A 24,852-nucleotide genomic window follows, 5' to 3' on the forward strand; every position below is an offset into this window, starting at 1 on the left:
CAGCTCCAACGCTGGACACTTCAAAACTGAAAAGCCATCTGTTTAGTCTGGCATTCATGATCACATAACTTTTCCCGCTCTACACATCACTATGTACTGATCTGAGACAAGTTTATGCACTTTTGGTCCTATGGGAGAGAAGCTCTTTGCAAATGCTTCACTGTAGTTGTTGTTAATTGTGTATATTCATAACTGAACAATTGTGTTGCATCCATAACCCTTCTACCTGCATATGGTAAAGAATAACACTAGGTCAACATGAGCTACCATGTATATGTACACCAGCAGATAGAGATGTGCCTATGCAGATGAGAAATGGCAGGCTCACAGATACATTGGAAAACTACAATAGCCAGAATCGATGAATTATGAATTCAGCCAATCAACCACCAACTCCAAATTCTTCTGAACAGTGATATGATGTGCATTTAAAGGACCACTATCTTGAAAAAAGTAGGCAGTTAAAATCTGACAGGACCGGTTTTGGGCCAGTCCATCTCCTCATGGGGGATTCTCAGGGGTTTTTTTTGTTTTCAATAGCATTACCTGAACAGCAGTTTAACTGCCAAAATAGTAAGATACCAGCCAGCCTCCCTACTCACTTGCACACTATTTTGTCAGTTAGACTTTGCAACTGCTGTTCAGGAAATGCTGTTGAAAACAAAGAAAACCCTGAGAATCCTCCATAAGCAGATGGACTGGCCCAAAACCTGTCAGATTTTAACTGCCTACTTTTTTCGCGACAGTGGTCCTTTAATTAAATTAAAGGTTGTGATTGTGGTACACAACCCTTAGCTTACTAGGGAATATCAGACCAACTATAGTTTGTTTATCAAGGGATTTGTGATTTCTTTTGTATTATGGTAAGTCTATTTCTGTATTTCTAAATACCTTTGTGTAAAATGGTTGCATACATCTAAATCAGGGGTGCCCACACTTTTTCGGCTCGCGAGCTACTTTTAAATTCGCTGAGGCCAGGAGATCTACTGATGTTTCAAAGGCAACCGCCCCCCCCCCCCCCAAGGAGCCCCCCTGCAAAGGTAGTTAGGTATAGGTGCCTTCAGTATGTTAGCTTTAGTGTAGGTTAGCTGGATCCCTTAGTGTAGGTTAGCTGGGTGCCCTTAGTGTAGGTTAGCTGGGTGCCCTTAGTGTAGGTTAGCTGGGTGCCCTTAGTGTAGGTTAGCTGGGTACCCTTAGTGTAGGTTAGCTGGGTGCCCTTAGTGTAGGTTAGCTGGGTGCCTTTAGTGTAGGTTAGCTGGGTGCCCTTAGTGTAGGTTAGCTGGGTGCCCTTAGTGTAGGTTAGCTGGGTGCCCTTAGTGTAGGTTAGCTGGGTGCCCTTAGTGTAGGTTAGCTGGGTATAGGAGCCCGGGTGCACACAACTTACCTCCCTCCAGCTCCAGCGATGGCGTCCTGGCTTCACCCCCTCAGCCGCGGCTGCCGGTAGAGCAGATATGCAGTTCGGCGGCTGAGGTAGGCTCCGGCGGGCAGCGTGAGTGGAGGCGGAAGTGTTGTCTCCAGCGCCGCCCCCCAGCCACGACACTGCGTCACCGCCCCTGGGCTCTCAGCCGCGCCTCGTGCCTCTCTCCTCCCCACGGCCAGCAGCAGAATCTGACAGGACTGCTGGCTGCTAAATTTAATGGGACACGGCCACGAGGCCGCGATCTACCGGTAGATCGCGATCGACCTATTGGGCAGCCCTGATCTAAATCTTAGGGCCCTTTTACACATAGGCCCATATGCAATTCACTTTTTCTCCTGGGTTTTCTACTAGGTGATATTTTTAAACTTGTTAATAAGATGCCTTTTATGCCACCAGAAAGCAAAAAAATACCCCCAAAAAAATTTGATAGTATTTTTTCTTTTACTTTTTGGTACTTTTTCAGTTGAAAAGTGCTGGAAAGTTATTTTAAATAGAAGATGAAAAATTATCTCCTAGGAGAAAACTCAGGTGAAAAAGTGAATTGCATATGGCCCATAATGCGTTTTGATGTGCTGCTTTTTAATGTGTTGATTTCTTCATAGCAGTACATTGTGAAAAAGCTTCAGTTTTGGTGTGATAGAGGCCTTAGGAAAATAGGGACACTGGAATGCACATCAGTTGTCCTTTCAGTTACAACGGACAGCAACTGATATAGTGTAAAAGGGCCCTTTGTACTGCATCTTTTTCTCCTTAGGATGGTGCATGTTGGGTCACTGGCGTGTTTAGCTGGAACAACTTTGGACTGTTGGAGAGGGATCTCAACAGCAACTGCAAGCTCCACTAGTCACATTATCCACTTATTCTGCACAGTCCATTCTGTCTTTGTATAGATACAGGGATTCTGTCAATACAGAGACTGCACAAACTCCTTCACAATAAAAATGAATAAGACAAACATTTTTCCAAGTCTAATAGGAACATTGGTGGCTGAAAAACAAGTTCTATGAATAAAACCGGTTCTGTCCATGCTTCTCTATTCCAGTTTAGCAACACTATATCTAACCAAGGAGACAAGATTTGACTTGGGGGACAGCAGTAACGCTAAACAAAGAATATCTTGTTTCACAAATCTAAAGCTATGTATGCACAGTGCATATTTTCTGCTTGAGATGATTGTTCGGGATTCATTTGGGTAAAAATCTGGTGAGGGTACAGGTTTTCCCCCAAAAGTCTGTGACCTCCTCTTCAGTGATCAAGTGCATTGGATCCTACTTGAACAACAGCAAGTTTACCAGTTGCTGCTGGACTCCTTCAGCCATAGGACATAATGAGCTGCTTAACATAAAACAAAGCAGCAGATGTGTACACGGAAATGGGAAAAATACCTCTGCAATCACAAAGTCCTACTGAGCGATATCTATCCCAAATCTTTAGTGCGTGTGAAAAATTATCAGCACAGTTAAAATCTTTCCACTGTGAAGCAGTAAGGCTAGATTCCAAGCTATGTTGGCTCGGCAATGTGGACAGTCACACAGGATCTGATGTACTTTTGTAATGGATCAGCAGTGTCCGTTTGTATGTGTTGGCGTCCTTTCTAGCATGCATTGTTACAATAGACAATAGGGGAGATCTGACTTAGTTCTGAGAATGTATTTTTGATATTTCTGTCATGCCCATTTTCCATTGAGATCACTAGTGAGAATGGATTTTGTCTGTTTCTATAGATCATATCTGTCGGCATCCTATAGGGAAAATAGAATCTGTCGGCATGTCTGTTTATCCGCTTGTCTCTGCTCCAGCTCTTTAACCAGGCTTTGCAGAAACTTGTACAAACGCTAGCTTCTTAGCAGAGATGGCCGGAAAGGCCGCCGCTGCCTGGTACCATCTAGTGTGTGTACATGGCTTTAGTGTGCTGCAGTGCAGCCATGTAATGTGTGTACATCTGCCACCTCTATGTACAATTTGCAAGCTGAGCTATTTGATTGTGTATTTTCTGTATCCCTTCAGTCTTCACACCACTGTATGTACTACGTTTGTACTGTCTATTCTACAGGAGGATTTTGTTGCTATATAAATCAATAATAGTAATAGTCTCTCTCTCTAGTGTCTTGAGGTAATTATCTTCCAAGATTCTTCATAGTATTTATAATTTGCCATTTATATGTACGTCTGTGAATCTAAACAAGGCCACAAAACAGCAATTATCACACAGCCAGGTGCCAGCTCTACGTTGTCTACTCTCCATACTCTTGCAGGTTGCAGCTACTGGCTCTAGGTAGCGCTCCATAGCAGGGAGGAGGCCACAGATGGCCTCTCTTGCAGGTACTGGCTCTAGGTAGAGCTCCATAGCAGGGAGGAGGCCACAGATGGCCTCTCTTGCAGGTACTGGCTCTAGGTAGAGCTCCATAGCAGGGAGGAGGCCACAGATGGCCTCTTGCAGGTTGCAGCTACTGGCTCTAGGTAGAGCTCCATAGCAGGGAAGAGGCCACAGATGGCCTCTTGCAGGTTGCTGCTACTGGCTCTAGGTAGAGCTCCATAGCAAAGAGGCCACCACAGATGGCCTCTCTTGCAGGTTGCAGCTACTGGCTCTAGGTAGAGCTCCATAGCAAAGAGGCCACCACAGATGGCCTCTCTTGCAGGTTGCAGCTACTGGCTCTAGGTAGAGCTCCATAGCAGTGCGGAGGCCACAGATGGCCACTCTTACAGGTTGCAGCTACTGGCTCTAGGTAGAGCTCCATAGCAGGGAGGCCACAGATGGCCTCACTTGCAGGTACTGGCTCTAGGTAGAGGTCCATAGCAGGGTGGAGGCCACAGATGGCCTCTCTTGCAGGTTGCAGCTACTGGTTCTAGGTAGAGCTCCATAGCAGGGAGGAGGCAACAGATGGCCTGGATATAACTGAGAATGAGCAATGCTGCATACTGTGCCAGAAACCTGTTTTTAGAAAAAGTTTACAAACTTCGATTGTTCCTTGGCAAAACTTACAAAGGCATTTGGGGGCATGTAAATGTGATTGTGCAAATAGGCTTTAAAAATAGTAAGCTACAGACCATGAACATCTTTTCCCTGTGTCTGAAATGAGATTTAAAACAAACAAAAAAGGCAACATTTTCCCTGTTTACAAACATCCATGCAGTGGTACTTACTGTAAAAAACAATGTATCAGATTTTCTGTATCATAGTAACTATCCACATAACTGTTTTGTGAACTGTCATAGCAGAAAAATAAGTATTTACAAATACATATGTAAAGTACAAAAACAAAAAAACAAAGCAAAAGATTTGTCCAGGATAGTTTTCAGTCTGAGCCTAGATTCTGATCCCTGTAACAGTCTTTCCTGTTTATCCAACAATGTACAGTAGAGTCCCAGTTATATGGAACTCAACTAACCAGGAGTCTCAACCGACCAGCACAAATAGCTGGCAGTACTTAGCGGTGAAGTCCAACTTCTTAGGTTATTTGTAGGCTCTGCTGTGCTTAAAGACTGGGTTCCACAGCTCTCCCAATGTTAATATACTTTCACTTGTATTTTAACCTATGATAGAGAGTTCACGGTATGTATAAAGAATGGGGTAAAGCACTACGTAGCTAGGCCTTTTGAGTCTCAAGCAAAAAGAAAGCACACTTATCAGCCGATCCCCATTGGTGTTGAATAGCCGAGACCCTACTGTACAACCAAATGTGTTTTCTGACTCCACACTATTCATACATATCCCTTTATTAGACTAACAAGTAAATCTATACAGACATGAGCTCCTCTGTTCCATACCATGTATTGAGAGGTGGACCCAAAAGGGATCAGAAGTGGAGACTGATTTAACTCTTGCGAAAATTACTCTAAAAATGGTGCCTTTGGTATTTAGGCTAACTGCGTATTTGTAAAGGAAAGTTGCTACGTGTATACGACATATTATCTGACCACAAAAGAGTTTTGATAAGTGCTTAATATATTTTATTCTGTGGTGTCTTCTTATCTATTTTATATGTAGGCATCAAGCATATTTGACAGCTCCAGTGTAATACTTATCTAATATTTAGGTTCACAAAGTGTTTAAGGTGTTTCTTTAGTTTTTAATATACAAATATGCGTCATAGGTAAATAATAATAATAGGAAGGAAGCACCATTCTAACTGCACAGATACAAAGTTAGACATGAAAAGGCTTGCTACAGTAATAGAAATCTATGTGCATTGTTTCAAAAGATTGAGCTTCCCTTTCAGGAAGTAAGTGCTATGTAGTCGAGTTCTCTTTTTTTTAGTTCATACAAGTCTACAGCAAGGAATATAACTCCTTTGGTCTACCAATGTCTATTTAAACCCACAGACTAGTATAATGAGACGTAAAGCTTTTCATTTTGTGGTTAGGTGGTTCTCACACACTGACTCAAACCGACAGGTGACGGTTTTCCAGTTTGTCCTTGGTACCCTCTTAATGTTTTGCAAGCATGTGGCGCTGCAAAGTGCTGTGGTCAACAAAGCGCATGTGACACACTTCACACTGCTGAGGTCTTTCTCCAGTATGGCTCAGCTGATGACGTGCCAGCTCGCCAATGTCCCGAAATCTTCGATGACACATCTGGCACTGGCAGGGTTTCCCACCAAAATGAGTGTACTTATGACGGGTAAGATGAGATGTCCTCTTAAAAGCTTTGCCGCAAATCTTACACACATGAGGCTTCTGCTGGGAATGGGCGATGCTGTGCCTCTGGAGGTAGGACAGATACTCAAATATCCGAAAACACACTGGACACTTATAGACCTTCCTAGGTGCAATGGACTTAGAGGCACCAACATGTGTAACATCTGAGCTAAACTCACTGGATGGAGTGTTGTCTTTTGTCGTTTTGGATTCTTCTACAACTACAGTGTACGGAAGTCCTTGGCTGTCAATTAGGAGAAACCTTCTATAAGTTGAGCTTCCAACAGACTTGTCTTTTTGTTTGGAGACGATAAGCTCCGCTTTTGTTTCATCAGGCAACGCATTTCTACGTTTTTCCATCTGAATGCCACTTCCCATACTATCGTTGTGAGAATAGCCACCACTTACAGTAGGCAGGTGTTTATATGGAATGCGATGTTGACTGAGCATTTTTTGTCGGACTGTCTCTGCTATGTACAATGAAGACCCCTGACCGCCTAATTTCATTCTTTTCAGTGGTTCAGTTGTACCACTCTGTGAAGAGACATTATTTGGCCTCATGATTCTCTTGTGGGAAAGATGGAATGGAATTCCTGAATAAGAGGATTCGCTATGAACTTCATCATCTTCCACTAAAATTGGTTCAGTTTTTATGCTCATTTTATCCCCAGGAATTTTACTCATGGAATTTGTAGCGCTGGCACAGCTGGAAGCAGTCATCTGTATGTCTTCTCTGAAGCGCTGTGAATTTATCTTCTGTTTTGGAATGAAGGTGCGACTTACATCCCTACTCAGCGTAGGCAACTTTTTAACCTCCAGTCCGTAAGGTGCCTTAAAGGTTTGTGCATTGTTTCCGTAAGTCTTAAGAGCTACATTTTCTCTGTGGCCCAGGGAATTTGGTACTAAGTTGGCCCATTTGTTTCCCGAATGTTTATTAACCATGATCCTCCTACTTTCATCCCCATGAGGTTTCTTCATTTGCACTTGATCCAAAGATGTGAGGCCACGTCTGTAACTGGTTTTGCCATCAAACTGTAGAAACCTACCTTCTAATCTTGAAGGTCCTTCATTAGTCATTACAATGGCTGCTCTTTTTACATATCTTTCTGTAGATAAGTATTTGTTATGATTTATTTGGAAGGTCCTGGGTACTGTCATGTTTCTTTGTTGGTTTCGAAAGTTGAGGTTGGTTGCGGACATTCTCCAGCCTTCAGGATCCATTCACAGAGGTGTTGTGGATCACAATGAAATGGATGGAAGGGTTCTGTTTACCTGCAGAGCAACATAACTCAATTAAACAGTACTTGCATATCTTGCTCTTTTATAATACTGCATGCAAAAACATATATTAAATATGAAGCAGTAATTCTAAGAGAAATAATAACCACCAACTTTTGTTGTATCCAGGGTGCCCACCATTGCAATGCTCTTTGGCACAGTGTATACATGAAGGGACAGGTCACAGAGCTCAACCCTATGGCCCATGGAAGAGCTTTCTTGATGGAATGGTAAGAGCTTTCTTGATTTAAATGCAGTGTATTAATGCAGCTTTAGGCAAGAAGCTCACCCATGTTGTCTATGGATCAATGTAATGCTCTAAAGTGCAGTGCATATATGCAGGGACCGGTGAGATAGGTTGTCTATATGGTCTATGGAGCAATGTCACGCTCTAGGGTGCAGTGGAAACATGTATGGATAGGTGAGACAGCTCATCCTCATGGTCTGTGAAGCAGTGGGATACTTTTCTATGGTGCAATGCAGATAAGCAGGGACAGGTCTAGGTAGCAGTGTTATGCTCTAGACTCACAGTGTTCCCCAACCCTGTCAAGGCCCACCAACAGTGCATGTTCTGTGGAAATCCACAGAGTTAATCAGCTCTGCTGAGACACTAATTACCTCACCTGTGCTTGTTTGAGGTTTTCTACAAAACATGTACTGTTGGTGGGCCTTGAGGACAGGGTTGGGGAACTCTCCTCTAGGGCACAGATGTTAAATGCCAGTCCTCGACGGCCATATCAATGCCAGTGTATAGGATTGACTGAGAAATGGAAAAGTGTGATGTACTTAATGAACTTGCATAGGTTAGGAGTCTGCCAGCCTCAGGGACTTGTGACAATACATCACTGGGAGTCCTAATTAGGTGAAAGGTCCATCTAGCCTCTCAATAAACCTCCAGTAGTGCAACAACCTCCATACAGGACTCAATCTATGCAGGACAAATGTATTTTATTAAGTATATATGCAGAAATACAGCATAAAAGCCAGCACAACGTTTCGGACCCGACGTCCTTTGTCAAGTGGTTTGTCAAGAGCACTTGACAAAGGGCATCAGGCACGAAACGTTTTGTTTTAGCTTTTATACTGTATTGCCGCATATATAAAAGACATTGGACATTTATCCTGCAAGGGTTGAGTCCTGTATGGAGGTTGTTGCACTTCTACTCAATGATCCCTACTTTTCCTGATTCAGTCCCATCAGTTCAATTGAGCTGTGCCAAAAATGTGTGAACCCTTGAGGACTGGATTTGGATATCCCTGATCTTGGGTGGAGTTCGGGCTCTCATTCGTTCATATGTGAGCATCGCTACTGTCTTGCACAAGTGAGTTATTTCTTTCCAATTGTTCAATGGAAATACAGAAAAAAGTGACAGCATGAGCACTGCCTGTCCTTTCATTTGAAGTGCTTATTGACCCTTATTGGTTGGAGATCCTGCATGATCCAACAAACCTAGAATCGATTTATTAAAAAGTTTTTGCTATTGGGTGGCAAAAGATTACATCCCTGTTTCTGAGTCATATCAGATCATAGCGAGGATTGCCCAGGACACTACAGTAATGCTGGGAATACACCATACAATTTTCTGTTAAGGTGCGTACACACGCACTACCGCCGGCAACGACAAGTCCGCCAAACACTCCCGGTGGGCGGACGTTCAGCCGACAGTAGTGCGTGTGTATGCACTGTTGGCGGACTGATAAGGCTGTTTCTGAACGATCCGCTGAGCGGATCATTCAGAAACAGCGTTATTAGTCCTCCGACAGCGCGTACACTCGCGCATACTGTCGGCTAAAGACCGCCCAACGGGAGGGTCCGGCAGACCCGTCGTTGCATTTAGTAGTGCGTGTGTACGCACCTTTACATTTTTCTGTTAGATTCTTTGTAATGCTGGGCATACACGGTATGTTTTCTACCGTGTAATCGAGCCGCTGGCTCGATTCCGGCACGTCCCCGCTCGTCCCCGCGGGCGCTTCCTTATCTTCCGCTCGTTTCTTCTTTTGTCCTGCCCGCCGGTCTCGAGCGCGGAATCGATCCGGCAGGGTATCGGACACATCGGAAATTATCAATCGAGCCATCAGCGGGTCGATTACACGGTAGAAAACGTACCGTGTATGCCCAGCATTAGATTTACTGTAATTAGATTATTTTCTGTAGAGACTGGTCATTATCTCTGGTGCATTGTTTTCTGGTTATCTTCTGCTGAGTAGAACAATGCTTAATTGCTAGGCAGATAGATGGTTAGATAGATAAATTCCAACATGTTGAACTTTATCTATCTGGCAGGTAAATCTAAAGGGGCCCATACACCTAACGATTTTTCCGCCGATATACAACAGATTCGATCACTGTGATCGAATCTGCTGTGAAATCGTTGCGCAAATGCTGACCGAATTATCGATTTCCGGCCAAAATCGATCGTTCCCATCGTTCCGTACATGCGGAAGATTTTGCTCGATCGCCGGTGGGTCGGGAGTGCGTTGATAGCGGCGTTCGAATGTCCGACGACCGACGCTAGCGGCAATACATTTCCTGATCCGGCCGGCACGTATCCCCGCTGTCACCGCTGCTCCTTCTCCGCAGGGCTCCGGCAGGCTTCACTTCTTCCTGTCCGGACAGGAAGTTTAAAAAGTAGAGTACTCGCTACTGTTTAAACTTCCACGGATAGGAAGTACAGTGAAGCTGCAGAAGAAGACAGTGGAGCGGAGTAGCACAGAGCGGAGAAGAGACAGCGGAGACCGGGGGACTCGCGCCGGCCGGATCAGGTAATGTATGCAGGGGGGGTCGGTGGCAGCTCCACAGATGGTGAATCGATTTTATGCTGAAATCGATTCACAATCTGTTCGCAGTAAAGGCAGCCATACGACCCCTCTCTGATCAGATTCGATCAGAGAGGGATCTATTTGTTGGTCGATCTGAGGGCAAATCAACCAGTGTATGGCCACCTTAACAGAAAATCTAACAGAAAATTATATGGTGTATTCCCAGCATTATGGTGACTGCTATTTCACGAATCTTTTGCAAAGTTTCTGTGTTCTCATATAAACTCAATGGCCTCAATTCACTAAGCAGTTTAGACTAGCCTACTGATTACTGGTTTTTAGTCTACTGATGGTTTGGTGTAATGTTTTAGACCTGTTTTTAGACCTGGTCTAAAACATTCGGTAATTAGGTTGGTAAAGCAAAGGAAATGAGCAAAAGATGCAATTCACAAAGGCAAACAAGGAGTAACCACGCCCACTTTTTCTGACAGCGATTAGACCAGCTGATTTCTGTCAGTCATACCTACTTGTTTGTGAATTGCATCTTTTGATAATTTCCCTGCTTTACCGATCTAATTACTATATGTTTTAGACCAGGTCTAAAAACAGGTCTAAAACATTTGGTAATTATTAGTAAATTCCCTTTTGATGCAACTGATTTACACCAAACCATCAGTAGACTAGTCTAAACTGCTAAGTGAATTGAGGCCATTGATGGTTGCAACCTAATAGCAGACTTTCACAAAGCATGATAATGGTGGCCAGAGCCCTCTCACAGGGGCTCTGGCCACCATTATCCTGTGGCCTTATACCTGAATGGTAGCAAGGCCCATGGGAACAGGAGGAGCTATATGCTATTTGCAGTTAGCTGTGGCTGGTATTTGGACTCGAGAGCAGAGGCTCTCACACTCCAAACATGTAATTATATCTAATTTATGCCTGTGCCATTAAAGAAAGCTTTTGTCTTTGTAATGGGTATCTTTAAACGCTCCAGCTGGGAAAGCTAAAGACAAAAGTGCTGTGATGTCCCTGGGTGCAGTTCAAGGATTATTTGCTCATCAGACTATTGCCGAAGTCATCATAGTCCAATCATGTTCCTGGTTTGGAAAGGCACACATCTCTGCATGCAGGAGTCTGCATCCTAACATCACTGCTACAAGTGGGAATGATTTGAATTTGTGAATACTGATGGGAGATTGCATCCACTTTCCTGAGCAGTAAACTAAAGCTGAGTACACACGTACGATAACGATCGTACGAAAACGAACGATAACGACAATCGGACCGATAATCCTGCGTTCCAAATTTTCCAACGATCGGTTTTTTGGATGATAACGACCGTTATCGTTTAATCCGACCGATCCAACCCGGCAGATTTTTTCGAAAGATAATCGTTCAATTGTTGCAGTGTGTACAAAGATCGTCCGATAATGATTATCTGTGGAGTAGTACGCATGTTCTTATTGCCTGTCATAACGTCACTCCCGTTTGCGCACGCATTTTTTTATCGTTCGTCGTTCAGTACTTTATACTTATATCGTTCACGTGTGTACACAATCGTTCATTATGAACGATCTTTTCGGTCTAATTTGAATATCATGTAAACGTCACGAATCGTTCGTAACGAACGATCTTTATCGGACGTGTATACGAACCTTTATAGGTGAACAAAGTGGAGAAATGATTACGACAACACAGGTCATATGTATGCAATGTAGTCACCTTTCCCAATTTGGGAAACAAAATGAATTCACACAAAAAAACATGGGAAAAACTATGATGAACTGTGCTCTACATACTATCAGGGCTGTGGAGTTGGAGGCAAGCAATTTTAGGATACCTGGAGTTGGAGTCGGGGGGAAAAAATGCTGCAACTTCAACTCTTAAGACATTTAAACTGTGATTAAACTGTACTAAAAGAGACAGAAATGCCCAGCTACTAAAAAGCAACACGCAGTGTAATTTGCCTTCTTAAAACAGAAGGTATTTGCAATAATTCAGCTTTAAGTGAGCAACTGTGGTTACCCACAATGCATCACTACTGAATATGCAAATTATATCTTAATGCCCTTGAAGCCAGGCTTACATCCAGAACCGCTGGTGTATAGCAAGCCTATAGCTTATACATTTTACAGAGCCACATCAACCCAACATGCAAACAGTTTGTTTTGGACTTTTGGTCCTCATCAGTGCATGGCATAGTAATTAAAAAAAATGTGACAATTAAAAAAAAAAGAAATACATAAGTAGTTACCTTAGGGCAGGGGTCCTCAAACGTTTTGGGTCGAGGGCCGGGTCAACATACTTCAGACTGCTGGGGGGCCAGAGTATACATAAAATGATGTATAAGTCTTTGTGCACCAGACAGTGAAGCATACCCAGGTGACAACCTGCAGTCCAATTGGACAACAGTGTCACCAAATGTGGAATTTCATTGGAAACCAGCGAGTTACTGCTTTCTGTCTTCATTTTATATGCGGACCACCAATATTTAAAGATGTAGCTGACCGCATCTGTAATACATTTTGTTTGTGGGGGGAGCGGTAAGAAAGCCTCAAGGGGCCACATTCAGCCCACGGGCCTTAGTTTGAGGACCACTGCCTTAGGGACTCAACTTTTTTTTTAATATGTATGTCATGAGGGTATATTACTGTTATTCTTCCAAATATAGAAATGTAATTAGTGATATAGTGTAAACAAACGCAAAGCTGAAAAAAGACACCACCTTTATTTCCAAATAAAATATTACCATACATTGTACTAGGGACATAATTTAAACGTAATAACCAGGTCAAATGAGCAAATAAAATGTGTGGATTTTAGCAAAAGTAGCACGTTTCATTTAAAAACTATAATGGCTGAAAACTGTGAAATTATTTTTTTTTCATTGTTTTTGTTATTATTCCCCTTAAAATGCATTTAGAATAAAATAATTAGCAAATAGTGCCACCCAAAGAAAGCCTAATTTGTGGTGAAAAAAAACAATATATAGATAATTTCCGTGTGAAAAGTAGTGATAAAGCTATTGGTGGATAAACGTGAGGAGCGTGAAATGTGAAAATTACTCTGGTCCTTAAAAGGAAGACCACCTATAGTGGTCAATTGGTAAGCAGAACGCTCCCAGCCGTGAAAAAGATTTATACAAAGATGCTCACCAGCCTCCCTGTACACTTTTTTTGGCAGATGGACAGAGCAACTGTCATTTCCTAAGTGCTTTTGAAAATAAAGAAAACCTTGAGACCCCCCATGAGGAGATGGGCTAGTCCAAAACCTGTCGATTCTGACAGATTTTTACTGTAAGTGACATCAACATGGCAAATAAGTAATTTATGGCTCACTTTACTCCGGAAGAAACATACTTCTTATTTGTATGTGTTTATATGTATTTTAAATTTTATGATTTTCACGATAGTGGTCCTTTAAAGTAGCAAGTTTGCACTGAGCCAAAACGTACTAAACGCCTTTTTAGAAATCTTTGAGAAAGGTATATAGGTAAACAAAAGCGCTTATAGACATCAACTGTTGGTGGCAGTAGTTTTTGCACTAAAATGCCTTTAGACGAAAATAAAATACAGTTATAGATGTCCACGGCAGTCTAAAGGTACATACACATGTTGGATTTTTCCAAACGACCGGTCGTTTGGACGTCAAATCGGGCGTGTGTACAAACGGTCGTTCAGCTGATAACACTGGATTTGACCGATCCGCCAAGCTGAACGACCGTTTGTACACACGCCCGATTTGACGTCAAAACGACCGGTCGTTTGGAAAAATCCGACGTGTGTACGCACCTTGAGGGTTAAGCAGAAAAATGTGCCACTCCCGACAGGCCTATATCGTTAACAATGGGAAATTTGGTCAGATTATTGCTTAACTTAAATATATTTTTTAAAAAAGTTCTTTTCTGTACAACAGATTATTTTTATGAAATTGCAGTAGAATTGACCATATTTATTGTATTATTTATTATGGAGACAAGTAAAATAGGGCAGTATAATGAACAGCACTATCATGGGGACTGATTTGTAAAAGAATGATACTGTATCCAGATATCTCATTCCACAGATGTCAGAGAATGTCACATCCCTACAGCTCAGGCAAGCTAGAATGTGGAATCTGCTCTGATAATGATCAGCCCCTGCAGCACTGAAAGACCTCAAAGGCATAAATCCACGCTGTCGTTTTTTGAATGATAAATATCCTTACTGTGTAACTACCGGTACTACGGATTGTCAATGGGCAATAACTCCTTTTTCTGCAGGATTATACAAATGTTTTTTGCAAATTTATGTAGCTTGAAAATGGACCAATTGAAGCTCACTACTGCTAAGTGACTGGTTAATTTTCAAGTTGCATATATATGCTTGGAAAATGTGCATAATCTTTCATCAGCCCAAAATTATTTGCATTTCATTCACTTTCCCCAGTAACTACATAAACAAAGGCCTTATTTACATGGACAGTTGATAGGCAGTGAAATGCCTTTCAAACTCTCGCAACTGCTCGCTGCTTCCTGGTAACTGCTCACTGCTGCCTGGTAACTGCTTGCTGAGCACACAGTTCACCTGACCGTGGAAAAGAGGCCTAACTGATGAGACTTTGGATCTTTCATCTAGATTAATCTGTCATTAGCTGTCAAAACCTCATAGTTAGGCCTGGAACCCACAAGCAGCGCTTTTCTAAGGCCCCTTTTCCATGGGCTGTTGATAGGCAGTGAAATGCCTCTCAAACTCTCACAACTGCTTGCTGCTGCCTGGTAACTGCTCACTGTTAACTGGTACCAGCTCACTGCTGCCTGGTAACTGCTTGATGAGCACACAGCTCAACAGTCCGTGGAAAAGAGGCCTAAGTGCTTGTGATTTGAAAAGCTCTCGCTAACGTAATGCTTTGGTTGTGATCCCACCTGTGCAATGTGATTTTATAAAAATCCCCCATAGCATTGTATTAGCAAGAGCTTTTCAAATTACAAGCACTTAGGCCTCTTTTCCACGGACTGTTAAGCTGTGTGCTCAGCAAGCAGTTACCAGGCAGCAGTGAGCAGGTACCAGTTAACAGTGAGCAGTTACCAGGCAGCAGCAAGCAGTTGTGAGAGTTTGAGAGGCATTTCACTGCCTATCTACAGTCCGTGGAAAAGAGGCCTTAGAAAAGACTGCCAGGCCTTAGGGCTCAGGCCCTGTTTACAGTGGTCAGCTGCGTTGCAGAATAATTCTGCATGTGGACAGCACTGTGGCGTAGTGGTTAGCGCTCTTATCTTACAGCGCTGGGTTCCCGGTTCGAATCCCAGCAAGGTCAACATCTGCAAGGAGTTTGTATGTTCTCCGTTTACAGTAACAGATCACATTATTCTAACTCGCTACAGGCTTTGTATTAAAGACAGTCTCCATTGCAGTTCACAGTCATTATAACGCTTGAGTTATGCAACTGACCACTGTGAACCCAGCCTCAAACCCACTAGCAACCTTTTCTGAGCGCTAGTGGTTTGAAAAAGCTATTGCTAATGCAATGCTATGGGAGATTTTCATAAAATCAAATTGCTCAAGTGGGATCACACCCATAGCATTACATTAGCAAGATCTTTTCAAATCACAGCTGCTTAGTAATGTACTACTGCTAGTGGGTTCCAAGCCTCTTTTCAAACTGTGTGTGGGCATGGGCAGTTCCGATTTTTTCCATACTGCGCATGCGAAGGATGCTCTTGGCAAAGGCTGCTGTTCACCGCCATGCAGGAACACAATACACGAGAGGTACAGAGAGCTTAGAGAGGTCTGAACCCGATAGATCATTGAGGTACACTTTACGTTTCACCTCAGGTACACCTTAACCACTTGAGGACCACGGTCTTAAACCTCCCTAGTGGGGTTTACAATAAAGGCCACTGCAGCTTTAAGGGGTCGCTGCAGGACCGCACAACTCAGCACACAAGTGATTCCCCCCCCCCCCTTTTTTTGCACACCAATATAGCTTTCTGTTGGTGGGCTATGATCGCTCCCAGGATGTTTATTTTTTTTCTATAAATTTGCCTATTTTTTTTTTAATCCCTCCCTCCGCCAGCCAATCAGCGTGATTGGCTGTCATAGGCTTCAGCCTATGATAGCAGATAGTTTCCCTGCTGCCCAGGGGGACAGCCGTGTCACACGACTGTCCCCAGTACAGTGCTGCCTAGGGCTGCACGGTTTTTCGGTTCAAAACCGAAACCGCGGTTCGTGCCAAGACGATCTGGTGATCGTCAGTATCCTCGGTTTTTCTGAGTGCCCGCCCGCTGCCTGCACGCTTGTCTGGCCCGCCTTCCGCTGTGCGCCGATTGGCCAGAGCCGCCAGAAGCAGTGAATATGTATTGTGGTTAATGAGCGGGGGGGCGGGTCCACTCGAGCGAGCGGCACACAGCTTTACCAATCGCGGGATAGCGATGGAATGATGGCAGCGGTAGGCGGAGCTGTACGCTCTGTACAGCTCCGCCTACCGCTGCCGTCATTCCATCGCTATCCAGCGATTGGTAAAGCTGTGTGTGCCGCTCTCTCGAGTGGACCCGCCCTCCCCGCTCATTAACCACAATACATATTCACTGCTTCTGGCGGCTCTGGCCAATCGGCGCACAGCGGTGCAGCCAGACAAGCGTGCGGGCAACGGGCGGGCACTCTGAAAACTGCAAATAGTGACGATAACTTTATCGGCTTCACGTGAACCGCCCCCCGCTGCCCTCACATGAACCGCCCCTGCTGCCCGGCTCTTAAAAAGGAACACCAGTGAACACTGCTGACAGTAGCTGCTGCATGGTTTTTGACAGTTAGTAACAGCTATTTCCCACAATGCAGCAAGGTTCACAGACAGGAAACTGCCAAGAGTACGTTCTTTTCTTGTTCTTGTGGGAGGGGTTTCACCACAGTATCAGCCATATAGAGCCCCCTGATGATCCATTTGTAATGGGGTATCAGCTACTGATTGGGATAAAGTTCAAGAGTCGGAGTTTCTCTTAAAGCAATCGTCCGCCCGCAGTATCTGGCTAAACTATACTGGGGGCATAGTGAATTTAGTGCCAAAGCTCGATTTGAAAAAAATCGTGAAAAAATCGAAATCGCAATTTTTGAGAAAAAAAATCGCAATTTCAATTTTTACCTAAAATCGTGCAGCCCTAGTGCTGCCGTAAATCGCAGTGCTGTACATAGTAAATAGATAACGGTTTCGCTGTCTAACAGTCTCCTAGCGGGTACCGTCACTGATGATGGAGCGGAGCCATTCAAGAGGAGATGTGCGCACATCGGCGTGTGTGATCTCCTTCAAAACACGCCCCCAGGACTTCACGCCAATTGGCGTGGAGCGGTCCTGGGCCTGCCACTGTGTTCATGCCAATCGGCGTGGAGCGGACGGCACGAGGTTTAAGGACAGATGAGAGGTAACAGGATCTACTTACCTGGTGCTTCCTCCAGCCCCTGGCAGCCTATCTGTCCCTTGTCGCAGCTTCAGGGTCCTCTCTGTTGCCAGTGCTGACCTCGCCAGGTCGGCAACTTCTGCTCTTGTGGGGGCGGATCGAGCTTATATGGCCTGAAGCACGATCGCGAGTGGGATGCTTGCACAGAAGATGTCGACCTAGCAAGGACGGCATATGCAATGGAGGGGATCCGGGACACCAGAGCTGCGATGAGGGACAGGTAAGTTGCCAGGGGCTGTAGGAAGCCCCAGGTAAGAAGATCCTGTTTTCGTTTTTTTTACCTCGCACCTATCCTTTAAGTTTACTTCAAAATAAAGGTATTTAGGGTTCAGGCTTTGCCTTTGCCTTGGACCAATCTGAAATTTTGGAAAATGGACAATACTTTATTTAAAGCGGATCCGAGATTAAAAACTAACTATAACAAGTAACTTGTCTATATATATATATATATATATATATATATATATCTTATCTAAAGTTTAGATAGTTTACACAGCAAATCTAGCAGCAAACATATTTAATAGAATATGATTATTTCTTCCTGTGATACAATGACAGCAGCCATGTTGTTTGTAAACATTACACAGAGGCAGGCTTATCTGTATTTTGAGCAAAAAACCTAATCCCCCCTCCTCCTCCCCTCTGCCTCTGAAATCTCTGGCTAGAAACACCTCCCCCTCCTCCTGCCCAGACTGAGCTCCCATAAGCCCGTGCTACTGTCTGAAAGTGCCTTGGCTCTCTGAAAACCTGTGGGCATGGCTTGTTTAGTTTATAGGGAATTAGGAGTATTAAAACAAAAACAAAAAAGTATTTGGCTTGAGGAATGCCCTATAAACAATTGGAAAGGAACACAATTATGCAATGAGTAAAAGTTAATCTCGTTAAGTCATACTAACTCCTAAGAACTTTTATGTTATTTGCTCTATTTAACTTTAGTAAAACAGATACAATTAAAGGAAAACCTAACCAAAAAGCCAGTTAAAATGTACCTGTGGCTTCTACCGGCCCCCAGCAGCTGCGCCGGGACAAACTGATCCTCTGGTTTCTTGCAGAGACCCGGTTTCGCTTCTGGCAACTCAGGCCACTGCACCTGTACAGCCCTGGCTGTGCGCGTCCTCAATCGCGCTCCCTCAATCGCGCTCCCATTGCTGGGAGCATCCTGTGCATGCACAGTACGAGATTCTCTCCTACTGCATGTGCATAGGACACTCCCAGCGACAGGCGCACAATTAAAGGACGCCAGAAACTAAACTGGGTCAATTCGGGTGATCGGAGGATCGGTTTGTTCCTGCGCAGGCAGAGGGCAGGTGCAGGGGGTGGGTGGAGGCCCCAGTAAGTGAAACTGGCTTTTTTTTTTATTAGTTTAGGATCACTTTAATCATCTAAGTTTATTTTCACTTCAGGCTTGCTTTAGGCCTCTTTTCCACGAACTGTTTCTAGGCGGTGAAATGCCTCTCAAACTCTCACAACTGCTCACTGCTGCCTGGTAACTGCTTGTCGTTGCCTGGTAACTGCTCACTGCTGCCTGGCAACTGTTTGCTGAGCACACAGCTCAACAGTTTGTGGAAAAGAGGCCTTAATAGGTTTGCTTTATTATACTAAGTTATCAGATCACTTGCTTTCCAAAACTGATTAGCCTTGTGTAAAGTTCTGGTTCAGCCCTCATTAATTCTAAAAACTGAATGAAAGAATTGAGTACAAGATCTCCTCTCTAGTTCTCTGCAGTGTTCAAAATGCCTCAGGGTGAATTAGGCTACGTTCACAGTGGTGCGTTGCGCTGTAACATAACGACCGTATTGTAACGTGGAATGTGGCACTGCAATGCCCCACCTTTATGACAATCACAGTGTGTCCGTTGCGGTTTAATGGCGTGCGGCATCCAAACACACTGCATGCAGTGCGTTACCAGAAATGCATGCGTTAAAAAGAAACCGTAACCAAGAATTGAACTTCATCTCAATCAGTAGCTGATACCCCCTTTCCCATAAGAAATCTATTCCTTTTCACAAACGGATCATCAGGGGGCTCTGTATGGCTGATATTGTGGTGAAACCCCTCCCACAGTGTGATGTCAGGACCATGGTTCTGACAGTTTCCTGTCTGTTAACCTTACTGCATTGGGGGGATATAACAGCTGTTTACAGCTGAGTCCAACTGCCAAAAAAAAAAAGCATCTCCTGCCACTGACATCACCTGTTAGCAGTAATGTAACCATGTGATAAATGTCAGACTGTAAATCGGGGAGAGGAAAGATTTTACAATGGGCAACCACTGACTAATCATTTATACATAATTATTGTAAAAATTAAGCACTTATAGTATGCCGTATAGTTTTAACACTGACAGTGAAGTAAACTTTTCATTGACTGTATGCTTCACTGTATGAGACACAACACGTGGATGATGTGCAGCAAGACTTTCCCATTCCGTTCCTGCAATGCCCGCTGTGAACTTAGGCTTGATAAAACAGAAATAAATCTGTAGATTCCTCAAACATCCGAGCTTTGTACAGAGATATCTTTTTACTGAGCTGAACTGCTGCAAATTAGACATATGAGGTCAACAGGTGAAGAACTGCAGCAACTATTCATCGCTGCAACTGACATTAGAGCCGCACATCTGGGGGTGAATGGACTTTACAAAGAGGTTGAGCTCACATAGTTCATTCTAGATTTCTTAATTGAAAATCCCAACATGTATTTTGCTGCTAAGCTGATAAAACTAACAGCAGAAAAATCATAGCTTTCTATATGAATTGCTTTCTTGTAACAGGTGGCAACTGAGTCTGTCTACACTGCTCTGAAAAACACACACAAAAAAAAAAGGTACAGTGGAACATCAGGAGGCTTCTGAGATCTTCCTCAACCCCTCCTCTGCTGCCAGGGATCCTCTCCTTGTTCGTGGCCCGCTCCCATTCGGGTAAGAGTGTGGCCGTACTGTGTGAGTGTGGTCTGCGCAAAGCCACTCATGCACGGAGGAGATTGGACGTATGCTTGCAGGCACAGTACAGCCATTGCAGTGTCTGATCGTGCTGCCCTAGAGCTGCTTTAGGCCTGCTTTCCATGGACCGCTGATAGGCAGTGAAATGCCTCTCAAACTCTCTCAACTGCTCACTGCTGCCTAGTAACCGGAGCAGTGCTTTTCAGCGCTGCTAGATTTGGGCGCAGTCGGCGCCTCCGTAGACTTCAATAGGAATCACTCCTATTGAAGCGCTCAGTGAGTAACGTCGGCTCCTTCAGAAGACGGAGCCGAGGTTGCTTAAAAACATAATAATTCGGCCTCCAGCAATCGCTGGAAGCCGAATTATTTCATTCCCCCACTATCCATGGCGGCCTGGAGGGGGAATAGAAATTAAATCGGCCCGGACTTGTGCAGAAGCAGGATCAGCTATATACCGCTGTATCCTGCGCCCAAGTCTACCGGCGCCGATTTCAAATGTACTCCTAGTAACTGCTTGTTGCTGCATGATAACTGCTTACTTCTGCATGGTACCTGCTTGCTGAGCCCACAGCTCAACAGTTCGTGGAAAGGAGACCTTACGCACTAAGGCCTCTCTTCCACAGACTGGTGAACTGTAAGCAGTTACTAGGCAGCAGTGAGCAGTTTCCAGGCAGCAGCAAGCAGTTGTGAGTTTTTTCACTACCTATCAACTGTATGTGGAAAAGAGGCCTTGGTGACATGCATGCTTTGTGGGAACTTAAAGTGGACCTGTATGTATTTGAAGAGTTTAGCCTAAGAGTTTAGTCTAATTCCCCCTTATTTGTGTCTAATCACAAGTTGTAATTTGATCTCTCCCCTGTGTCACCTGACTGACAGATAAGCTCATTTGCAAGCACAGGATGTTAACAATATGTCTGCTTCCATGAAAGAAACAGTGCAATAAGGTTATTATGCTGTTGCGTATCTTTTAGAGCAGAGAGGAAGTTCTGAGTTCAGGTCTGCTTTAAAAGTTACCGGAGACAGGGAGGGAGAAAAATAATAAACATACCTGGGGCTTCCTCAAGACCCCTCCAGGCTGATCGTACCCTCGCCATCCTCCTCCGCCTGCATTGCCTGCAATTGGCCCCCCAAAGTCCTCCAGTCTGGCCGCGTGCACTTCCAGCAACAGGGCCGTGCATGCACAGAATGCCCCAGACTAGAGGACTTTCTGGGCCAATTGTGGACGATGCAGGAGGTGGAGGAGGATGGCGAGGGAGCGATCAGCCTGGAGGGGTCTGGACGAAGTCCCAGGTATGTACATTTTTTTTCTCCGTCTCAGATTTACTTCCCAAATAATCACCTCAAATATTTCCACAGCCACGAATCCTGCACTCCCCAAATGTTGAGGTTACTAACTTTGTGCCAAATTGCTGCCCCCAAACTACGCTGGTTCCCAAGACAAAGTAAACAAACCTATTTTGTGAACCAGCGGGACTGGTGGGCTACAATTTGGCAAAGAAGTAATCCGGGGGGCCCCTCCATACCCTCAAAATTAGGGGAGTGTAGGAGGCCATGGCTGCAGAGACATCACCCGCAGCCACGGCCTCCTCGGAAATATGGCAGCACAGGGTCGTACTGTAAATGCGGACAGCGTAAATTTTAGGGCAGCAGGATCGTACACAGCACTCTACTTGTATGTGGACAGGTGCACGGCCACATAAACTTATTCGACAAGCTCTTGTCAAACATGTTCGGAGGATCCCAACACTAAACGATGGCCAACAGGAGAATCCGAGACGCCTGTGGACTATGCAAAGGTAAGTCTACATTTTTGCCCTATTTGTTTTGCTTCAAGTTTAGCAAATTGCAAAATAATCTAAAACAACCATCTGAACGTTTTAAAATGACCTATTTGATTTTATCTAAATTTTCCAGCTCTCCTATTCAAAAGAATGGCAGAATATGATATAAAACTATTTCAAGTATTTCAGTGTGATGTTGCATAGATGCGACCCCCCCAGCTCTGAAGCAGAAGTAGTGGTAAATGAAAGGCGTGTGGTCAGCATAGCAGAGCATGCCCTGGTGCCATGGATCTCAGCTCCCACTGCACACACTTGCCGTGCTGCTTGTCTGTAGGAAGCAGATTAGTGAGAGAACTCTGCTGCCCATTGTGTATGTGGCACAGGATGTGCACAGCTGCTGTCTATCACTGTCATCCATCCATCACTGCAGATTGCAGCTTATTCTCGCTGGTCGCCTCTTACCTGGATTCAGCAGCTCCTCTCTGCTCGATTTGGCTAAGTAGTGGTTTGGGGGAGTGTGTATCTCTCAGTAGGAAGAGAAGTGTGCTTCGGTGGAAAGTGTCCTGATGGAAACATAAACCAAGTGGAAAGAAAAAATGCTGCTTCGGTTCCTGATACTGTACATATATACAACTGTTTCTACTGTGCCAGGCTGCAGCTGTATATCAGTGTTTCTCATCATTATTATAGCCTGTACTGCTTTAGAAAGGCTGATTTTGCCAAGGTTGTAGGTAACTTCATCACTACAATACCTTGCATAGTATTTCTTAGGAATACATCATGTATATTATTGTACATGTATGAAAATTCACTTAGAACATGTATTTACTTATTCAGGTTTCTTTATAAATGTTTTGTTACACTTTTCAGCTTATTTTCTCCTTTTCTCTCTTTTCCAATCCTACACCTCCATTCCTGTTCCATCCTCATTTGTAAGGATGGTCAAAAAGGATGCAAATTTTTCCAGCTTGCATAAAAATGCAATACAAATCGTATGCATCTTGGAATTGAGTCAATCAAATGCATTTCCTACAAAATATGAGAATTCCCAAGCTACAGGGGTTGGACAAAATAATGGAAACACCTAACATTTTGGCATCATAATCTTTGAACATGTTTTAAGCAATCAAAACCTGACATATGTTAATTTTTTTTGTTTATTATTTTTGTTATTTGATCTTTTTAATTAAAATAATTGTTTTTTACAGATATTTAAACCAAAGTTGGGTATAATTTATAAAAATGGCAGATCTCTCAGACTTTCAAAAAGGCCAAATTGTTGGTGCTCGTATGGCAGGCGCTACTGTAACAGAAACTGCCCGAATGCTAGGCATTTCAAGAGAGACTGTCTCAAAAGTAATGACTGCCTTTGAAAGAGAAGGAAAAACGTCCTCAGCAAAGCACAGTTGTGGCCGAAAGTCGAAGTTGTCTGAGAGAGACCGTCAGACTCTGAATCAAATTGTTAGAAAAGCTTGCAAGACCACAGTGTAACGATCGGTGTCAGCACGCAGAGAGAATCTGATTATTGGTGATCTGCAGTATCACCAAGAATGCAGATATATACCTGATTATTGATGATCTGCAGAATCACCGATAATACAGATATATTGCTAACCTCTGGACACCTATGGTATGTGAGTTTTTAGTGTAACAGTAACACTTTGAGTAATGCACCTGCTGAGCAGATGATCAAAGGCAGTAAAGGAATACTGCTCTTGAGGACACAGAAACCTTCCAGCAGCCTGAGACTCTCCAAGGGGTGGAGTCAGGCTGGAGGTAGGAAGGACCAGAAGGTGAGTGACACCTGAAGGTGGATGTCACTATCTGATCTGGAGATTATCTCTTAATGGGAGAGATAGCTCTCGAGGTCGGGCAAGCCAGGTCGGCAACACACGGTCAGATAAAGTACATAGACAGAAGGCTGATTCGGTATCCAAGGCTAGCAGGGTTTGGCAACAGAGTATCAGATATGCGAGGTACCGAATCAGAGGACAGAGGAGTGGTCAGGAAAGCAATAAGTCATAACAGATATCAAACAATGCCTAGTCTGGGTGTGAGGTCCTTGGTCTCTACACCCCAGAACTAGTCTGATGAATAACAGAATGTCTAAATAATTAATCAGGGATATACCAAAGACACGGAAGATCAAAAATTGAAAAATTACTTTTTCTTTTTTATTTGCAAAAAGGTGCAGAAATATATACACAAAATCTTTAATCACGTAAAAAGTGCTTATGATTGATTGAAAAAAAGGCAACAACATCGATTTGTTTCGGGTTAGTAACCCTTCTTCAGGCCTTTAAATATATAGTGAACATCTGCACAGTTGGAATACAAGGTAGAAACTCATCTGGTCAAATATAAAGCCAGGGCAGACCACCACAAGATCAAACAAAGAGCCGCATGGAGACCGGACATCCAAACAGGGTGGATAACAGAATGATCGCACAAGTTCCCTAGTCTTGGGTGTGAGGTCCGTGGTCTCAGCACACTGGAACAAGTCTGGAGTATAACACAAATGATAATACAGTTCCCTAGTCTTGGGTGCGAGGTCCGTGGTCTCAGCACCCTGGAACTAGTCTGGAGTATAACACAAATGATAATGCAAG

The 24,852-nt window shown here is 43.9% G+C and overlaps 2 protein-coding genes across 3 annotated transcripts in view; one reads left to right on the top strand and one right to left on the bottom strand.

Annotated features, from left to right (window-relative positions):
- Positions 1-1,015: 1,015 nt before the first annotated feature.
- LOC137521593 (zinc finger protein 69 homolog B-like) lies at positions 1,016-22,815 on the bottom strand. Its single transcript, XM_068241049.1, has 2 exons — positions 22,706-22,815; positions 1,016-7,330 (listed from the first exon to the last, which is right to left on the bottom strand). The coding sequence occupies exon 2, from the start codon at positions 7,277-7,279 to the stop codon at positions 5,849-5,851; it is 1,431 nt and encodes a 476-aa protein (XP_068097150.1). The 5' UTR covers positions 7,280-7,330; positions 22,706-22,815; the 3' UTR covers positions 1,016-5,848.
- A 60-nt stretch (positions 22,816-22,875) lies between these two features.
- Positions 22,876-24,852, top strand: part of LOC137521595 (transmembrane protein 11, mitochondrial-like) — a 28,065-nt gene continuing 26,088 nt past the window's right edge. Inside the window, exon 1 of one of the 2 annotated variants that reach the window (XM_068241052.1) lies at positions 22,876-22,974. The gene's annotated coding sequence lies outside the window, so the exon portion shown is untranslated. The remainder of the gene's footprint in view (positions 22,975-24,852) is intronic. The other variant, XM_068241055.1, reaches the window with a different exon arrangement.

The sequence above is a fragment of the Hyperolius riggenbachi genome, chromosome 6 (assembly GCF_040937935.1).
Source record: "Hyperolius riggenbachi isolate aHypRig1 chromosome 6, aHypRig1.pri, whole genome shotgun sequence".
Taxonomy (NCBI): domain Eukaryota; kingdom Metazoa; phylum Chordata; class Amphibia; order Anura; family Hyperoliidae; genus Hyperolius; species Hyperolius riggenbachi.